Genomic DNA, 18,756 nt, shown 5'->3' with positions numbered 1-18,756 from the left:
GGCTCGCATAAGCACGAGTTTGATTCCCGCTGGAAAAGTTTCAACCTTGTCAAAAAATCAATGGAAAACAGAGTGAGCATTTGTGTTGTACTGTTTTAATATAGGCCAGGATTTCACACTGTCAAGTCTTCGTTGACAAAATATTTGTTCCTACAGCTCCATGGCAGAAAGCAGCACATCAGAGCTCTGCTCATAGACAGAGTTATGCTTCAGCATGAGGTACCTAATCTCATCTTTTTTTAATGGGCTCATTTGCATTTCTTGTATTTACAAAAATTTTTGCTGATTTTAGCTGCGAAAGCTGACAGTGGAAGGTTGTCAGTACAGAACTATTCACCAAGACCTGATGAAAGATCTGTTAAGACTTTCCACAAGCACCTACAGCCAAGTAAGTTCTTGCCACTAGTGAGTCTATGGTGAAGATAACATTCAGTCGTTTAACATAATACTCAAAAGGTAATCAAAAAACTGTATCTCACAGGTCCGAAACAGAGCTCAAACTGTGCTGTTCACTGCACTGGGGACCTATAACTTCTGCTGCAGAGATCTGATTCCTCATGTATTGCAGTTTCTCAACCCAGACAACAGCAGTGTTACCCAGCAGCAGTTCAAAGTATGTCAGGGCTTTCTCTATAGAAAACTATAGGTTTTAAATCCAGAGTTTCCTTATTTGCGTTATCATGACATTTCTCTCTGTTTCAGGGTGCCCTGTACTGCCTTCTTGGAAATCACAATGGTGTGTGCCTGGCCAATCTGCATGACTGGGATTGTATTTCTTTGACATGGCCAGCTATTGTGCGGTCTGGCCTTAGCTCTGCTATGTCCCTGGAAAAGCCCTCAATTGTGCGCCTGTTCGATGACCTTGCAGATAAAATCCACCGCCAGTACGAGACTATTGGCATCGACTTTGCTGTACGACTAGTATTGATAATGATCAGACATTTATATTCACTAAAATATTATCTATATAATTACTTAACTTTTTTATGCATGTAGATTCCCTCTGAATGCTGTGCTGTGGCCAAACAGCTTATGGGCACTGCTGCCCCTGTGCCCTCTGAGCCTGTTCCCACAGATGAGAATGTAGCTGAAGGTTTGCAGAGACAAGAACAGAAGAACACAGAGTCTGTGCAGTGAGTTAACTCCTTTACTAACCTTTGTCATTACTTCAGTGACATTTTCTTCAACTTAATAAAACATGCCATGTTTTGTAGGAAATATAATCAACTGATTGTTGACCTTTTGGATAACTTAAGCAACAGAAACTTGTAAGTCTGTGTATTTTTGGGCTGATGAGTTGTCAGTTGTGAGTTGTTTTAGTTTATCGCCTTTAACATCTTTTTTTTTCTTTTTTTTTTCTAGGCCCTGGAAATTTGAACATATTGCAATTGGCTTTTTGTCATTGTTACTGAGAGATGACCATCAACTCCCACCAGCTGCTATCACTTTCTTTGTTAAAAGTCTCAATCATGACTCGCTGTATGTTCGCAAGGTTGGTTACAGAGTTTGGTTAAAGAATTGATCTTTTTCTTAAGATTTTATTTTAAACATTACCTTTTCTCTCCATTAGGTGGCAATATCAGCTGTAGCAGGAATCATGAAACAGATTAAGAGACCACATAAGAAAGTCTCAGTCAGTCCATCTAAGCTTTGTAAGTATTTTATGTAAAATAGTTGATCTATTGCATTTTATTTTTTATATATTTACATTTTGTGTTGTCAAATTTGCTCTAGGTGACATCAAGGGGTCCAGTAATATTGTAGCAGGAGACCGACCGGACAACAAGTGGCTTCAGTATGATAGCAGCAGCCTGCCGCGCACACAGGAGGCCTGGGACACGTGTGTGTTTGTGGAAAAGACTCACTGGGGATATTACTCCTGGCCAAAGTGAGACGCTGAAAATACCATATGTATCACTGTTTCATATTTTCTTGTGATTTCTAATGATGATTTAATTTTTAGGGAGCTGACAATGTATGCACCGTCAGAAGAACAGCCCAAACAAGACCTTACTAGAGACGAAATGACCGAGGCAAATGCACAATTAGTCATAATTTGCTACATGGCAGTATTTGTGTATTTATTATAATTTAAATGATACTTCTGTCATTTACAGAGAGAACAGATTATATATGACCATTTCACCGACCCTGCCTTCATCAACCAGTTCATTGAGTTTCTGTCCCTGGAAGACCGAAAGGGCAAAGACACATTCAGCCCGCGCCGATTTTGTTTGTTCAAAGTGGGAGTCCCAAATAAATACAAGTTATGCTATCATTATTGCAAACGAGAAAAGTAAAAATTGTTCTTTGTTTTTGTCAGGGTTTATTCCGCAACTTTCATGATGCCTTTCTGCCACTGCTGCAGCCGCACATGGAGCGCCTTGTTGCAGACTCCCATGAAAGCAAGCAGCGCTGTGTGGCGGAGATCATCTCTGGATTGATCAGAGGTTGCAAACACTGGAGCTATCCAAAGGTACAGTTGAAATTGATACTTAAAATATTAAGACATAAAATTCTTAATCTTGACTCATTTTTAGGTTGAAAAACTTTGGAAAATGTTGTGTCCCTTACTACGCACTGCTCTGTCAAATATCACAATAGAAACCTATGCAGATTGGGGCACTTGCATTGCCACTGCTTGTGTAAGTTTAGGCCTATTCCTTTACATTGTAACACTGAAGTTGTTTGCTGCTACAGTGTTTTTTTTCTCTTATGTAGGAGAGCAGAGACCCACGAAAACTGCACTGGCTGTTTGAGATGCTCATGGAGTCTCCTGTGAATGGAGAAGGCGGGTCCTTTGTGGATGCCTGGTAAACACAACATAAATGATCAAAAATATATTAACAACTGCAAGCACTAACACATTCATTTCTCCCAGTCGCCTGTATGTGCTGCAAGGAGGGCTTGCTCAACAGGAGTGGCGTGTTCCAGAGCTCCTACACAGATTGCTGCAATATTTAGAGCCCAAACTTACACAAGTGTACAAAAATGTGCGAGAAAGAATTGGCAGGTAAGATATATTGAAAAATCGACCGACATTTGATTTAATCATCTTGACTTTTATAAATGTTATTTTTTTTCCTCCAGCGTCCTCACTTATATCTTCATGATTGATGTGAATCTACCATTCACCGAGCCAACCATGTCTCCACGCATCTGTGATTTTACTGAACGTGTTTTATTGCGTCTGAAACCTCTGACTGAAGGTGATGAAGAAATACAAAATCATGTGATTGAGGAGAATGAGGTGGGGGAGCAAGATGAGAGGACCCAAGCGATAAAACTCTTAAAAACAGGTGGGATTGTTGTAGTAACTGCTCATTTGTAGTAAGACCATTCTAAATGCTATCAGTATTTTATGACTCGTCTAAATTAAATCCTATTTCTTACCGTTAGTATTGAAATGGCTAAAAGCGAGTGCTGGACGGTCATTCTCCACTGCTGTTACCGAACAGTTACGATTCCTCCCTTTACTCTTCAAGGTGGGCACTTTTTTCTGTCCTGTCTGAAGTACAGTATACTTGATCATGACACTGTGTAATCCCTCATTCATCCATTCAATGTAAAGACGGTTTCAACAGTGTTTCAACAGTGTTCAGATGTTGTTTTTTTGCGATCATTTTTAATGTTGTATTTGATCACTCATATTTATGTCACTTATGTTCCTTGTTTTAGATTGCTCCAGTTGAGAATGATGACAGTTATGATGAGCTAAAACGTGATGCAAAGACATGCCTGTCTCTAATGTCTCAGGGGCTGCTCTACACAGAGCAAATCCCCATGGTTCTAGAGGTGCTGCGGGAGGTGAGTCATTATATGTTAACATAATATGATTGCAATAGGACAAAACAATATTCAGGCCAAATGGTGAATAAACATAAATATAATGCTTCAGCTAATGATCACAAACTATGCTATCAACATCAATTACATGTTGTTACATATGTGATACAAACATGCAAGTGAAGCCATGTCCTGATCCTTATATGTAACATGTTGCAGATTGCTGGCAGTAATTCCTGGCATGCTCGATACACTGTACTGACATATCTTCAAATCATGGTTTTCTATAACCTGTTCACTGTCATGAGCGACCAGGAGATTGTGAACAGTATCCGGTCACTGGTTATCAAACTTCTGGAGGATGAACAACTTGAGGTAAAGTGCACTTTTTATCAACAATGGGAAAGTGGTGTGTGCTCACTAAAACCAGATTCACTAAAAGGACATGACAGTCTGATTATATAATAGTTGGCCCAGTATTTGCTGTAACCTGCTTGTTTATGCTAGTGGTGCTCATAGTGTCTAGCTTCACTGTGGTGATTCAGCACTCTCTCTCTACCCTCTGTCTCTTTTCTTGTTCCTATGGAAACGGGAGGCTGCAGTGATCTGTTGCTATGGCAATCATGTTCAGATTGAAAGAATATAAGGGACAGAGGGAAAGAAGATTGAGGGTGGATGGAGTCAAATTTCTATTGGGATGACGAGTCATGTTTAAGACAATAGGTTAAAAATGTTTTATTATTTAAAATGCTGATAAACGACTCAACCTCCAGTACTGTGTGGTTTGGGATTAAAACTATTTACAAGTACATGTAGTACATTTTGCATCCAATAAATTGTTTAAAAAAAAAAAAAATACATACAAACAATTTATCCATTTCATTTTTACAGGTTAGAGAAATGGCTGCTACAACACTCAGTGGCTTTCTACAGTGCAATTTTCTATCAATGGATGGCCCAATGCAAGCTCATTTTGAAGCTCTCTGCAAGACACGATTGCCAAAAAAGAGGAAGAGAGAGCTTGGTGCTATGGTGGACCCCATACCTTCAGCTGGTAATGTTTGTTTAATGTTTTTTGATCTTTTCAACCATGAGACAAATTTTTTTTTTTTTTTTAAATATCTTGTTATGTTTTTCTAGATCTGGTACGGCGCCATGCTGGTGTCCTTGGACTGAGTGCATGTATACTCTCCAGCCCGTATGATGTCCCCACCTGGATGCCTCAGTTGTTAATGGACTTGAGTGCTCACCTGAATGATACCCAACCTATAGAGGTCTGGACCTTTTAATGAATATATATGTCAATATATATGTTTTAATAATTACATATTTTCATAATTATAAATTAGAGTTGTTCCTCAAAAAATAGTTGTATCTGTAAAGCATGTTATTTCCTCCCAGATGACTGTGAAGAAAACCCTCTCAAACTTCAGGCGAACACACCATGACAACTGGCAGCAGCATAAGCAGCAGTTCACCGATGATCAGCTCCTTGTCCTGACTGACCTGCTTGTGTCTCCCTGTTATTATGCTTAATACCAGGTAATTACCCAAATAAACCCCTATAACGCTTTAATAAAAAAAAAAAGTCTCTTGAATGTGTTACTATTTTACAGCACCATAAAGACAACCCTTCATAAGGCAGATACTTATGATGTATCTGAGAGAGGGGAATCGTGAAGAAAAAAAAAAATACTGAAATGTGACACATGGACTGAACACCTTGTTGATTTGTATTTATCTAGTTAATTTACATTTCTACTATACTTAATATTTAAGGATTAATCATTGCAGGTATGAAAGGCCTGCAGCTTGTAATATTATTGTACAGTGTTTCCTCCTTTTTATCTCGTGTGCATGTGCACAAAGGAGTGTGTGTGCATTTTGGAGATGCTTGAAGACATCTGCCGGTGTCCCACACATTTCTCAGGATTGTATCCAAGTATAAACTCTGAGCCAACACAATGTCCAGTGAAGGACATCCTCTTTACTTCCAATAGTGAACCTGCACACACAATGTTTGTGTGTCTGTTTGATCTATACATACATATGTATGCATATGTCATGCTATAGCAAATATGCACAAACATATTTATTATTTATTTTACGTTTTGAAGTGCTAAAGATTTATTTTTTCTGAAACTATGTAGTTGATGTCCTATTCGAATCATTTAGACTACTCTCATGTACTTTTTTGCAATGAAGGGAGAGGAGATGCTCCCCTCTGCTGTGCAGTGTGATGTTTGCTGTGAGAAACACAGTTCTATAACCATTATGTGTCTCGGTGCAAAAACGTAACCAAAATGCCTGTTCCTGAGTTCTATGGAGTATGAAAAATTTTCTAAAAACTCTGACAATAAACTGTGTTGGTTTGTTTTCCCAGATAACTTGAAACAGTCTGAACATAGATGAATTTAGGATCTCACTTATGTATAGCATAGTGCCAAATCTGCAGTGACTTTTTTAGATGGAATGTTTGCTCATTAAATGTTATAATAAAGTTTGTATCAAGCTTTAATTGGTTGTTTTTGATGGTCTTTCATATTAAATTAGTGTCTAAAATGCTACAAAATAACCATGCACCAAAGGTCTGGGGGTCAAAATACACTTGTGTAGATTAGTTAACACAGATACCTAGATTCTTTAATAGCCTGTCTGCAGTCTATGGCACATGATTATGACCTGCGTTAAAAATTAATGCCTATAGAAATTCATCATTCATACTTGTTGCCTAGCAACTTGTTGAGATGCTGCTAAGAACTGCAGCACGGCAAACCAACCACTGCGTTACTGTTTCAAATGGGCTACTATTATATATAGCCTATTATATTTTTTACAACTGAATATTACAAGCATATTAGGCCCCCCTTTAACATAAAGAAAAATATAGCCAACAGTGGTGGCATTTATAATGGGCTATGTAACAATTTAGTCAAAGCAGTTCGATTTTTTGCTGTAATAATCAGATCTATGCGGTCAGTTTTTTTTCGTCTCTTTTTCTTTATGGCATTGTAAGGCGAGGTTTTATTTTCCACATGGACTAGCATCATCTACCTGAATGCAGTGGTTATGCTCATGCCTGTAGCCTACGTAGGCAGTGACTTCATACTCATTTTTCAGCGCACGTCCAGCAGCCGTCGCTCCGACACAAGAATGAGTCCGTTATATCGTCAAGAAAACCCAAAGAAGCCGTCAGATTTTGTTTTAATTATGTCAAATGACTACGCATTTGGAGGAGTGTGTCTTTTTTGCGAACATCCGCCCCAATGCCGCGTAATTTTGCCGGATTAGCTCTGAAAATACGAGAGATTTTTTTCTTCTACAAAAGACGCGACGCGTTTACTTGCGGCTTAAAAATGAAGATAAATGGAGAAGGTTTCAAATAACGATGACGGATGCTACTGATTTCATATGGTACGTTTTGTTCTGTTATTAGTATATGCGGCCATTGGTGGCTGTAAGGGGCTTGTGCGGTAAATATAAATAGACTAAAATTGAAGTATGCTGTTTGCTGGGGCGCGTTAAGGAATAATTGCAGTGGTGCATAGCTACAGCGGGCTATAAACGTAGATGCTGTAAAATTGACGTCTGCAGACCGCTAATTGTCGATATACGTGACGTGATTGATAAGCTGTGAGCACTGTGCGTTTCTTTATGAATAAAATAACGATTATTATTCTCTGTCTTTTAGCATCCTACACCGATGGCTATGGTGTCCAAGCCAGAGCTGCAGGAACTGAAAACGTGATTTTATTCTTTTTATATAAGAAGGATGTGAAAACCCAACCAGTAGAATTCAAAAGAAGAACAACATAAAATGAACACCACTGTCCCACCCCCAGAGCTGGTGGGAGTGCCAAGGACACAGAACCTCAGCGTTCCTCTTGGAGCCCTAAGCTCACAGGCCCTGGCAGGATGGGCCGTCATCCACACGGCCACATTGACGTTCTGCTCTTTCCTCCTCATTGTTATCTTTTGTCTGGGCTCTTATGGGAATCTGGTTGTGTTCCTTTCTTTTTTTGACCCAGCATTCCGCAAATTTCGAACTAACTTTGATTTCATGATTCTCAACCTGTCTTTTTGTGATTTGTTCATCTGCTGTGTGACAGCACCTATGTTTGCGCTGGTGCTTTTTCTGGATGCCAGTGGAGGGGACGGAGTGTCCAAAAGTTTCTGCTTTGCCTTCCATCTGACCAGCTCGGGCTTCATCATCATGTCACTGGAGACGGTGGCTGTCATTGCCCTGCACAGACTGCGCATGGTATTGGGACAGCAACCGAACAGAACTGCTTCTTTCCCTTGTACCCTGGCCCTGACTGCCCTTTTGTGGACCTCCAGCTTCACCATGGCGGCTCTGCTGACCATGAGGGCCTATCCACGCAGAGATGGTCCCTGCCTCCCTCACTTTGGTCTGGGGGGTGGCCAGGCCAGGGTGGTACTTTACATCTACCTGGCAGACTTTGCCTTTTGTGTGGCTGTGGTGTCAGTGTCCTACCTCATGATCGCTCAGACCCTGAGGAAGAATGCACAGGTGAGGAAATGTCCCATAATCAGCGTGGACGCCACCTGTCCCCCACCTCCTCCACCGCTCATTGCAGCAGGGTTTGAGAGCATGCAGTGTGGTGTTCAGGGCCCCTCTCTCTATAGGAACCAGACATACAATAAACTGCAGAATGTTCAGACTCGCTCCTTTGCCAACAGAAATCAGCCAGTTGTGCCAGGGGCCGCAGCAGGAGCTACGTGCTGTCAGCTGGTGTCCACAGTCAACCTGGCCACAGCCAAAGACTCTAAAGCAGTGGTGACTTGTGTAGTTATTGTGTTTTCTGTGCTGCTGTGCTGCTTGCCAATGGGAGTTTCACTGGCACAAGATGTGCTGTCACCAGAGAGTAACTTTACACATTACCAGTTTGAACTGTGCGGGTTTGTCCTCATCTTTCTCAAGTCAGGCATTAATCCCTTTGTGTATTCTCGCAACAGCGCCGGCCTCCGCCGCCGCGTCCTTTGCTGTTTTCAGTGGGTGGCACTAGGTTTTCTCTGTTGCAAGCAAAAGACCCGCCTTCATGCAATGGGAAAAGGCAGTCTCGAAGTGAACCGCAATAAGTCATCCCACCATGAGACCAACTCGGCGTATGTCCTGTCACCAAAACCACAGAGAAGGCTAATTGATCAGGCATGTGGGCCCAGCCACTCCAGGGATTGTGTAGGAAGCCCTAAAGGCACCGGGACACGCAAACCCCGCCCCCCCAGCACCTCCACACCCATCAACACCCGCATCGAGCCCTATTACAGCATATACAACAGCAGTCCATCTGCTGGGCCCAGCTCACCTACCAGCCTGCAGCCTGTCAGCTCACAAACATTTGCTTTTGCTAAGTCTTATGTAGCTATGCACTACCACACCCACCAAGATGCACTACAGGACTTTGACAGCACCTCTGTGCATCAGATTCCCATTCCCTCCGTCTAAACCTTAGACATCTGTTGTTATAGATCAGTGTTAATACAGGGCTCATCTCACTTTAGGTACCTGGATATGAACACACAAGCGGGGATATAGAGTTGAATACTACTCTTTGAGATGAAACCTAAAATGTATTGTAATCTGTTTTCGGCTCAAACTTTCTAGTGCATTTTAACACAATACTGTGCACGCATGTGCCATCCTTAATGCAAGACTTTGGTTCAAAATGCTGCAGACTACATGAACTGATTTCTGTGCTGAGCCCTGAAAGCAGTTGCTGTAGTGACCGTGTTATGAAAACCTGCACACGTCCTCACATGGCTGACAATGGCATGTGAATGGAGGGACATTTGCTTCTTAAATGTTTGTGATCCTAAAACTTTTTAAAACAAATAAATGTTTGGCAAATGAAAGATGGTCATCCTTAATTTTTTTAATGTTCTGTACACTGTTTTCTTGTCATTTCTTATAACAATGCCAATATTGTGTTGACTGCAGTTGTGGTAACTAAACATGGGCTTCTCCAGCCCTTCAGCACCCTCTGGTGGTTTAATTATAATCCATTTCAATTTGACAAAATGCAGCATCTGTGCGATTTTCCTAAACCTATTTGTGTCATTCAGCTGTGCATAGACATGTTGAAATCAGGTATGAATTTTACAAATAACAATAGCTACATATATTTATTCCGTATTTATGAAATATATATATATATATATATATATATATATATATATATATATATATATATATATATATATATATATATATATATATATATATATATATATATATATATATATATATATATATATATATATATATATATATACACATATACACATATATACACATACACATACATATATATATATATATATATATATATACACAACACACATATATATATAATATATATTATATAAACAAACATTTTCTGTTGGTTTTCAAACTGACTTTCTAATCAAAAAGCCAGGGTCAGTTTTGAGTGAACCTAAAAGGGCTCTCTACAATGTGATATACCTAGTACAGTATATGATCATTACTGACATCACTGGCTCAGTTGAGTGAATTGCTTTTTTTAAACCAGCAGGAGCACATTTTTACAACTATCATGTCCAAGTCCAGACCAATTTTGATTTTGAGCTTTTTTATTAGTAAATTCAAATCAGTTGGATTATCTCTCTAATACAGCTCATCAGAATCCCAGTGTGCATTTGCATAAAAACAAAATACTCTTTCCATCATCCACAGGCATTTGTAACTTCAGTAATAAAAAAGTCTTCTGCTACTCAACAACATAAGTTAAAATCAACCATACAGCAAAAACAGACAGCACATATTGCTGCTTCCTGACTCTACAAGTGCAAACTGCCACTGAAAAGTAGCTTTTCATCTCAAAACAAAACATATTTTTTTTTCTTTTGATAATTGTAATTCCCCTGAAATTTATGGATTAGTTGTTTTACTCAATTCCTTCACATTAATATACTAGGAAAAGCACAGAACAAGCAGAGGTGATGAACTTTTGGTGTGAGGTGCGGTCTATCAGTTAGCAGGGTTACTCTGCTGCAGTGGATCATTGGCTCAAACAGTCTTCTGGGCTTATGTTGGTGCACCTCATATTTGGCTTTATGGAGTTAGCCAAAGAGTGATTACTTTGACCTCCAATCTTCTGTTCCCTCTCCAGTGTTCTTTGATATACTCCCTTTAGTTTAGCTGGATATTGATAAAAGTCCATGTTCATCTGCTGTATCCAGAACTCTGCATATAACCGGGGATTCCACCTGAAGAAAAGAAGCCACAATGTTTTCTTGTACAAGATCAATATATTATACTTTAGAAGCAGAGACTTGTTTATGGAGATATTCAGTAAGATGTCAAGAGCGAGGAGACAGACCTGTGGTGCCAAAGTATTATCAACCACATATTTGCAGTGCACTGCACCTTTTATTACTAAATACTTATTATGACTTTAAAATGTAGTTTAGCCCTTAAAATGTGTTATTATTTCCAGTTTTGAAAATACATGTAGTGTCATCATATATTCTCCAGGTGTGCGGAACTGTATTTTTTTTTTTTATCATTCGCAGTAGCAGTCAACTTTACTGTTCTTTTGCCTCTAAATCAAATGTATTATTGTTTAATTACCCATTTAAAACACTTACCCCAAGCACATACTGACACGTCTGAGGCTCCAGCATATACACTGTAACAGCATGCGGAGATTCTGATTCCTTACATCTGTGAAATACAAACATACAAATACAAACGTTTTTTTATGTAGCTCTTTTCTGGACACTCGAAGACGCTTTACAGAGCAATATTCATTCACTCCACACTCAGTAGTGATAAGCTACTACTGTAGCCACAGCTGCCCTGGGGCAGACTGCCAATTTGCGTCAACAGCCCCTCCCACCACCATCATCACTCACGCACACACCACTTTCTTACTAGACTGTGTGGGTGAGGTGCCTTGCCTAAGGACACAATGACAGTTTTTGCAACTGGCACCAAACCGTGGCACCTGGAATTTCCAGGGGGCTCCCATCCAAGTACTAACCAGGCCTGGCCGTGCTTAGCTTCTGAGATCTGATAGGATCAGGTTTTGACTTGTATACACACCAATTTTTATACACATTTAGAATATTTTCTCACTCACTTGAGTTTCACAACAACTTGTCTTGGTTTGCCTGTCAGATCACAGACATCCCCATGTCCGTAAAAGTGGGAAACTAACCTGTAGGAAAAGTGAACAGTTTTGAAAAATCTTGATCAAAATATACTTTATTAAAAAGTATAAGAAAAAACATACTTGACTTTCTGAACTCCATCCTCCTTAAGCTGGTAGGATCGAGCTACATTTTTCTTGGCCCAGTCAATATGCTCCTCAACATTCCAGCTCCCTACAACCACAATGTTCTTTCCTTGTTCTTTATCCTGAAAAATACATTTAATACATACCTAAATGTGTTAGAAATTTTAATGTAAGAAGCACGCATTACCTCATGGTACTGATGGACATGCTTGCCATAACAGAACTCATATTTCCACCACCCTACACCCTATAAAACACACCAGTTATGTGACTTTTCTATTTGTAATGCAAGTCTTTTTATAACATATCAAATTAGCTTTTCTTACCCCATGCAAACAGTACGAGCCACTAAGAAAATCCTTAATCAGCTGTTCATCAGTTAGACGAGAGATGTGCGTTGTTCCCACGGTGACTTGGGTCTGCCCTCCAACTGTCATGGGTTTGTGAGTGGAGGTAAAGGCCTCTTCTCTCACTGGAGATGCCTCATCCTATCGAATTCAAATCAACTTAATTGTATTATTTTTCCAAAAAACTGCTAGTATTCTTCTGCATGTCAGACTGCCTGACCTCTTTGGTTTCAGGGGCACTGCTGCTAAAAGGCGGTTTGAGCTGCTCTTCTCGCTCCTTGTCCAGCTCTGTGAGCCGCTGGGGTCGAAGAGGAGAGCCTGACAATGCCTGGCAGAAGATGGCATTGACTGGAGAAGTCTTGAATCTGAAACATAGGAGTAAAATCCAATGGATCATTGAAAAAAAAAACCCAAAAAACCCAATGGGTCTTATTATAATGTGGTTCTTGTTCTACGATACAGTCAATCTGAGGTTTGACAAATAAAAAGATAAATAAATCATTACATCTACATGCACTCAAATATGAATTGAATTTGAATGAGGCTCCTGGAGTGACTGGAGTACAATACATTAGTAACTTATAAACTAGATTAACAACTTTTGCATGTAGCTGTACAAAAAAAAAAAAAAAAGGAAAACAGACCTGTATTTTGGGTGGTCACAGAGCAGCGGTGTCAGAACCACCACCTCATATTCACAGGTTGTGACCTCAGCCACAGATAAGATCTCGTGTTTGGCCTCAGGGTGACACACATAAAGCACTGATGTAGAACGGGGCAGGTTCTGTTTCAGGGTGCAAGGAGTACCATTGCCCATGTCCACAGAGTAGTATGGGGTCAGTTGGCCCTCTATGTTCTTAGTAGGCACCTGATATTTTACAAGATTACATATGATTAATTACAATACTACCAAAGCATGTTTTAATGGAAACCTCAAAGTAATTACTAACATCTGTGTCTTCAGATTTTTTACTTTCAGTCTCCTCAGGCTTTTCTGAAAATTAATACAAACTTGAGTTAGATTTTTTGTATTAGGAGGTAGCAAAAGAAAAAGTCCTCTCACCTGTAGACTGACTCTTCTGTACCATATTGCCGAGGAAGTACTCCTGCACACTGACCTTCTTCACAAAAAAACAGTTATTAACCATGTTTATGGAACTTAAAGGCACTATAATAGAAATACTACTGACTTGTCCAGTTTCTTTCTCTTCATGATACTGTCTGACATATTTGCCATGACATACTTCATAGGTCCAGTATGACTCAATCTGCAACAGTGTTAGAAGTGTCAAAATGAAACTTGCCATTGACAGTTGTACGTTAGTATTTAAATGCCCATTGTCCCTTTCTGACTCAGCTGCGTCACTGAGCGGTTTGAAACATAAACTATCTAGAGTTTGAAACAAGGAAGTGAAACTCACCCTGTATGAACAGCTGCTGCGTTTGAATAATGGCTCCAGGAGTTCACCTGCAGTCAGTCCTTTGTACTCCTTCTCATCGTCCTAAGACAAATAAATGCATATATTTTTATGTTTTAACATCTGTATGTAAAAGGGATACCTGACACATCTTTCCTTTCAAAAACAAAACAAAGGAGCAGGTTAACAAAGCTAAGAGCAAACTTAATCCTTACATACAAGTGACTCCTTACCTCATCTCCTGACTTCAAAGAAGGCAAAAGACACTTGTACTTCTCCTGCTCTGTGGTTGTCATAATAACATAGTCCTCCTCATTGTACAATGCACCTGATGTTGGCTGTAACATAAGTTTACACATTAACTCTTTATAGTAGATTTTGCGTTACAATCTGATTGTAAATGTGTATCTTACCAGCGTAAATTCAGATCCAGGCCAGGTGATTTTAAAGGGAATTTCGTCTGTAAAAGTAGGGTAGCCTCCTCTGTTTGCAGAGATGCCATAGCAGACTTCCAGCAGCCCTCCGAGGAGCACCCAGAGCAGCCCAGCCATGATCTGCTTTCAGCGGCTCCGACGCCGCTCCCCCCGGGCCGACCGGGGCCACACACCTCACACAGACACTGTGCTGCACGGAGGATAAAAGCACTAAAGGCCGTCCAGGTGTAAGCTCTGACAAGGCTCACAATCTGACAATGCGAGACGGATGTCAATACAACAATCGCAGCGGAAATGATCTGTTTGTTTGCCACGTCGTTTTCCGGCCCAGGGGTTGAAATAACAACAGCGACATCCAGCGGCCAACTCAGGAATCTATAATAATGGGCCAATTGAACTGAATGTGCATTAATGATGCAGTGGCATTTAATATCTCTCTCTCTCTCTGTTTCTCTCTCTCTCTCTCTGTTTCTCTCTCTCTCTCTGTTGTTTCTCTCTCTCTCTGTTTCTCTCTCTCTCTGTTTCTCTCTCTCTCTCTCTCTCTCTCTCTCTCTCTGTTTCTCTCTCTCTGTTTCTCTCTCTGTTTCTCTCTCTCTCTCTCTCTCTCTCTCTCTCTCTGTTTCTCTCTCTCTCTCTGTTTCTCTCTCTCTCTCTCGTTTCTCTCTCTCTCTCTCTCTCTCTCTCTGTTTCTCTCTCTCTCTCTCTCTCTCTCTCTGTTTCTCTCTCTCTCTCTCTCTCTCTCTCTCTCTGTTTCTCTCTCTCTCTGTTTCTCTCTCTCTAAATAAGACGATCAACTTTAATGTGATAGTTCCGAATTTTCTCTTAACGTTAAATATAGCCTAGGCTACTGTTCATTGACAATTATTCGCCTTGTCCTTTTGTCCTCTTTGTAGTTAGGTCCCCTACTATTTCTCACATAAATAGCTGTTGATGCAACACTAGTCAGAAGGACGAGCCTCGAGTGTTCACATGAAAACTATTAAATGCATACCAGTCGTTTCGAAGAGACCTCAGCCATGTGTGGAGATCATAGTTCTATGATGGAGATTCACTGCTGTTGCCGGGGACTGCAAAGTTCAACGATATCCTGCTGCAAATGAACATGGCTATTCCTTTAGGAACCTGATGGTGTCACTGTTGCTATAAGAATAACCACAGTGTAGAATAACCAGAAATTGATTTTGAGCCAGGGAAAGAGGAGGGAGATTACAATGGAAAACCTGAAACAAAAAGAAGCAGGATTAAGAGGAGAGGAACGTGGAGGTGTAAGATTTGAAAAAACTTAACACATGGCCATACCTCCTTTACATTCTTCCACCTCTTTATAGGTCTATCTTACAAAAGGCTATGTGTGCTGTTAAAAAGAAATTTTAAAGGCAGGTAAACATGCATAACACTTGATTATTATTAAAATGATAATTACCTAGTATACCTTTCAGAATAGGAATAGAAAGACAAAATATGCTATGAATAAATGTAACAGAAATTTCACAAACTTCTTTAAAAGAAGTTTGTGAAATTTCAGGTTTTATGCAGTGTCAGTTATTAATATCGCAGGTATTCCACCTGTAAATTAAATAATGCATTTTATCCCATTTTCCTTTGTAGTTTAACTTTTTGTCTTAAAGGTTTTCATTATATTTCAAATACATTCAGTTTCTACACTCATTAATCTGTAAGTGCATTTGATTAAACACAGTATTTGATTAAGATGATCATCCAAATCCTCCTTTGTCCATGTCTGTGTGTTTTCTTGTGAAGTCTTGCTAACTTACCAGGTAGTAGGCCACCTGTTTTGAAATGTGCTTTTCATTTATTTTGCTGGTGCCATGGCTAGGGTGAACCTGATTTGCATAGATGCCTTTCGCACATTCACACCTTATGCATAATTGATACAACTGTCATCTCGAGAACCATAATAACATCAGTCCAAAGGGAGCGCGGAGAAATGAAACCTGGCATTTGAAGGTCTGCAGTGAGATTAAGATGTATCCTGAGCTGTCGCCTATAAACCACACAAGGAATACGTCAACCCTCACATCAGCCCTGTTACTGTGGATGGACTTTTAATTACATTCAAAACTCATTAACTTTCCATTTTCTTTACCCCCAAGGTTCAAAATCATGACTTAAAAGGGGCTAGCTAACAGGTGTAGGCTACAGTGTGTCCTATACCAAAAAGCACAAATACACAAATACAAGCCACAGGAGATCTGCTGAGAAACGTTTGGTGCAATTCTGAATTTCTGTTTGTATTTCTTATAGATTTATCATTGGGATCCAATAATGCAGCCAGCATATGGGTCACAAGCAAGAACCTGAATAAATATAGAGGTGCAGGTGCTGAAGTGACAGGAGGGGAATCCTGCACATGTTTTGTGCAGGATGAATACCAATGTTGCATTGAAAACTGCAAAGTGAGTTCTAGAAGCAGGGCTGTAGTGTGTGGGTACAAACTATGTTAGTGGGCCCCCACATGGATGTCATTTATGGGTTTCAGCTTCTGTTAAATGCAACATTTTAAGGATGTTCTCCCACTCAAAATACATAATATTTTAGTTTTAATTTTCTTAACTGGTTCTTAACTGTTTAGTTAGCACTAGCTAAACACTCTATATACATCACATCAACTGCACGCTCTGCCTGCAACAATGTATGACTGCAAAAATAAAATTAAATAAATTAAGAACAATGGCATTTTTTATCTACCATTCTGAATCCATAATAGTCTGTAATACACATTACAGATTTTGTGAGGGCTCCTCCCTGCACTAGGTTAAATAAGTAGACCTATCCTTAGCCGTCAGTCTAAAATCTTAGTCCTGCCTAAAAGCTTTGTTTCTCCATATCCGATGCATGTTCAACTAAGCTCACCGGTTTGATTAGTTCTGTTTACGTTAAACTATAGGGACTTAAGAATATTGTGATGTCACGTGAACCAAACCTATAGGCTTATTTACCACGTTGAGACATGCATTTTAATATGCCTTGCTGTGCTCTGTTGTTCCTAATGCACCTGTTGTTTTGGCCGGGCAGTTATAGGCTAAATGAATCTTGTAAGAGCCTACAGCTTGTATAGATTCAGCAAAGAATAAAAACAAGCTGTGTGTGAAACATGAAAGCGATGGATTTGGCCGTGTCAGCAGATCAGGGTGCGTCTCCCCACATGCCTGCAGAGAAGGTAATGAGACAGTATTTTTGTTTGGAAGGATCTGGAAAGGCTTCAAATACTCGTGGCGCTGGTTCAAGGGATTTCATTTCACCGTGACTTGGCTTTTGAATGACACTATCAAAATATGTCGAGACACACAAGCCCCAATGCATGGAAATGAGAATGAAAGAGTAATTTAATTCACAGCAGATTGAGTTGTGCATCTATCATCATTTGAGGTTATGGGATTTTCTCTTTTCCCAGAGGAGATCTCCTAGTACTGCCATATCATAACTGTCAGCCATTCGGACATGGGCTTGAAGAGGGCCAAGGTGAAACTAAATCAAAGCTATGAATGAAGTGAAATTAAACTGACAATGGTAATAGTTTTTTATTTTATTAATAGTCAAAACATGAAACATCATTAAACATTAATTACTAAATTACACTTTAGATTGCATGTATTCTTCAAATGAAATGTCATAATTTTAAAATGATATCCATTTTATATCATCTCATAACCCCCTGAAACGTAGGGAACCATTGCTATAGGGGATAATTTCATAGCACATTTGACTTTAAATAGACATATATTTGTACACTTGCGTCTACTTACGTAATTTTGAAATAAAGTACTTTACACACTTGTACTGCAACGGTGAAAATAAAACCTGACACCAAATAAATATTGTCTAATAAATTCTAATAAATAAAGTTTTTACAATTAAGGATTTTAATAAACATTAACTGTAAGACAGACTCTATCAACATGTAGTTTTCTGAGCTTCAAACAAATAGCTGCATAATCTTTATGCTGCACTATTTGGTTACACAGTATCCACTTCACTGCATTTGTCCATTAATTTATTTGCCTGGCTGCTGTAATGTTATTGATGCAAAAGAACCAAAACACTCCATCATTATTTGAACACAGTCACCAGATCTTACTGGCACCAGTTTGGGACACAGATGGTTTACTGGTGAGGGATATAAAGGATCATGACTTCCATTGCATATACAGGGACTTGGTGAAGCTAATGTTTTACAGCTCATCAGCTAATGTATTTTATGTATTGAAGAAAGTACTACTTCATAAGACCCAGTTAGCCTTAATAAAGCATGACCAAGGAGCTAATCCACAATGTACAAATAGTTACTAAGGCTTTTTTTTTTCTCTTGAAACAAAGCTATTTCTTTTGTGGTTCTGTGACACAAACTGGTCATTTAAAAATGTAACAGTAAGTTATGAATGCTACACAAAAGAAGTGACTATAGATTTGTGCAAGTACAACAGTAAGTAGGCTACTACAAACTAAAAGTCTTAATGAACAACACTAAGAA

At 39.5% G+C, this 18,756-nt stretch overlaps 3 protein-coding genes across 4 annotated transcripts; 2 read left to right on the top strand and 1 right to left on the bottom strand.

The window, feature by feature from the left end:
- Positions 1 to 45: 45 nt before the first annotated feature.
- psme4a (proteasome activator subunit 4a) lies at positions 46 to 5,396 on the top strand. Its single transcript, XM_055162759.1, has 23 exons — positions 46 to 72; positions 157 to 219; positions 293 to 388; positions 482 to 613; positions 703 to 912; positions 997 to 1,133; positions 1,215 to 1,268; positions 1,363 to 1,492; positions 1,571 to 1,652; positions 1,735 to 1,888; positions 1,964 to 2,033; positions 2,118 to 2,243; positions 2,324 to 2,476; positions 2,541 to 2,645; positions 2,722 to 2,813; positions 2,882 to 3,013; positions 3,091 to 3,299; positions 3,400 to 3,485; positions 3,679 to 3,807; positions 4,006 to 4,161; positions 4,678 to 4,840; positions 4,927 to 5,060; positions 5,188 to 5,396. The coding sequence occupies exons 1-23, from the start codon at positions 61 to 63 to the stop codon at positions 5,320 to 5,322; spliced, it is 2,760 nt and encodes a 919-aa protein (XP_055018734.1). The 5' UTR covers positions 46 to 60; the 3' UTR covers positions 5,323 to 5,396.
- On the top strand, positions 5,190 to 9,609 carry gpr75 (G protein-coupled receptor 75). The gene is made up of 2 exons (XM_020921094.2): positions 5,190 to 5,328; positions 7,478 to 9,609. Exon 2 carries the CDS (start codon positions 7,604 to 7,606, stop codon positions 9,251 to 9,253), a length of 1,650 nt encoding a protein of 549 aa, XP_020776753.1. The 5' UTR covers positions 5,190 to 5,328; positions 7,478 to 7,603; the 3' UTR covers positions 9,254 to 9,609.
- Positions 9,610 to 10,380: 771 nt separating this feature from the next.
- Positions 10,381 to 14,567, bottom strand: erlec1 (endoplasmic reticulum lectin 1). 2 transcript variants are annotated; one of them, XM_020921291.2, is made up of 14 exons: positions 14,244 to 14,567; positions 14,064 to 14,168; positions 13,834 to 13,914; positions 13,603 to 13,680; positions 13,476 to 13,533; positions 13,363 to 13,406; positions 13,057 to 13,280; positions 12,633 to 12,777; positions 12,392 to 12,553; positions 12,253 to 12,312; positions 12,063 to 12,187; positions 11,910 to 11,987; positions 11,416 to 11,491; positions 10,381 to 11,034 (listed from the first exon to the last, which is right to left on the bottom strand). In XM_020921291.2, the coding sequence occupies exons 1-14, from the start codon at positions 14,379 to 14,381 to the stop codon at positions 10,963 to 10,965; spliced, it is 1,446 nt and encodes a 481-aa protein (XP_020776950.1). In that variant the 5' UTR covers positions 14,382 to 14,567; the 3' UTR covers positions 10,381 to 10,962. The 2 variants fall into 2 exon arrangements, with proteins under 2 accessions (XP_020776950.1, XP_020776951.1); XM_020921292.2 differs by having other exon boundaries at positions 13,476 to 13,530.
- Between the last annotated feature and the right edge of the window lie 4,189 nt (positions 14,568 to 18,756).

This window comes from Boleophthalmus pectinirostris, unplaced genomic scaffold (assembly GCF_026225935.1).
Source record: "Boleophthalmus pectinirostris isolate CB_2022bp ecotype Guang Dong unplaced genomic scaffold, ASM2622593v1 HiC_scaffold_5, whole genome shotgun sequence".
Lineage (NCBI taxonomy): Eukaryota > Metazoa > Chordata > Actinopteri > Gobiiformes > Gobiidae > Boleophthalmus > Boleophthalmus pectinirostris.
The sequence above is the reverse complement of the archived record's forward strand: the minus strand, read 5'-3'. Positions and strand labels throughout refer to the sequence as shown.

What these genes read in the sequence shown, in the direction of transcription:
- psme4a (XM_055162759.1), top strand. An exon ending in AACTTAAGCAACAGAAACTT is followed by an intron (nt 1,269 to 1,362) that starts GTAAGTCTGTGT and finishes TTTTTTTTCTAG; the next exon opens with GCCCTGGAAATTTGAACATA. An exon ending in TGGAGGATGAACAACTTGAG is followed by an intron (nt 4,162 to 4,677) that starts GTAAAGTGCACT and finishes TCATTTTTACAG; the next exon opens with GTTAGAGAAATGGCTGCTAC.
- gpr75 (XM_020921094.2), top strand. Translation starts at nt 7,604, where the DNA reads ATGAACACCACTGTCCCACCCCCAGAGCTGGTGGGAGTGCCAAGGACA.
- erlec1 (XM_020921291.2), bottom strand. Translation starts at nt 14,381, where the DNA reads ATGGCTGGGCTGCTCTGGGTGCTCCTCGGAGGGCTGCTGGAAGTCTGC. An exon ending in CTGGATCTGAATTTACGCTG is followed by an intron (nt 14,169 to 14,243) that starts GTAAGATACACA and finishes CTTATGTTACAG; the next exon opens with CCAACATCAGGTGCATTGTA. An exon ending in GCTCGTACTGTTTGCATGGG is followed by an intron (nt 12,313 to 12,391) that starts GTAAGAAAAGCT and finishes TGTGTTTTATAG; the next exon opens with GGTGTAGGGTGGTGGAAATA.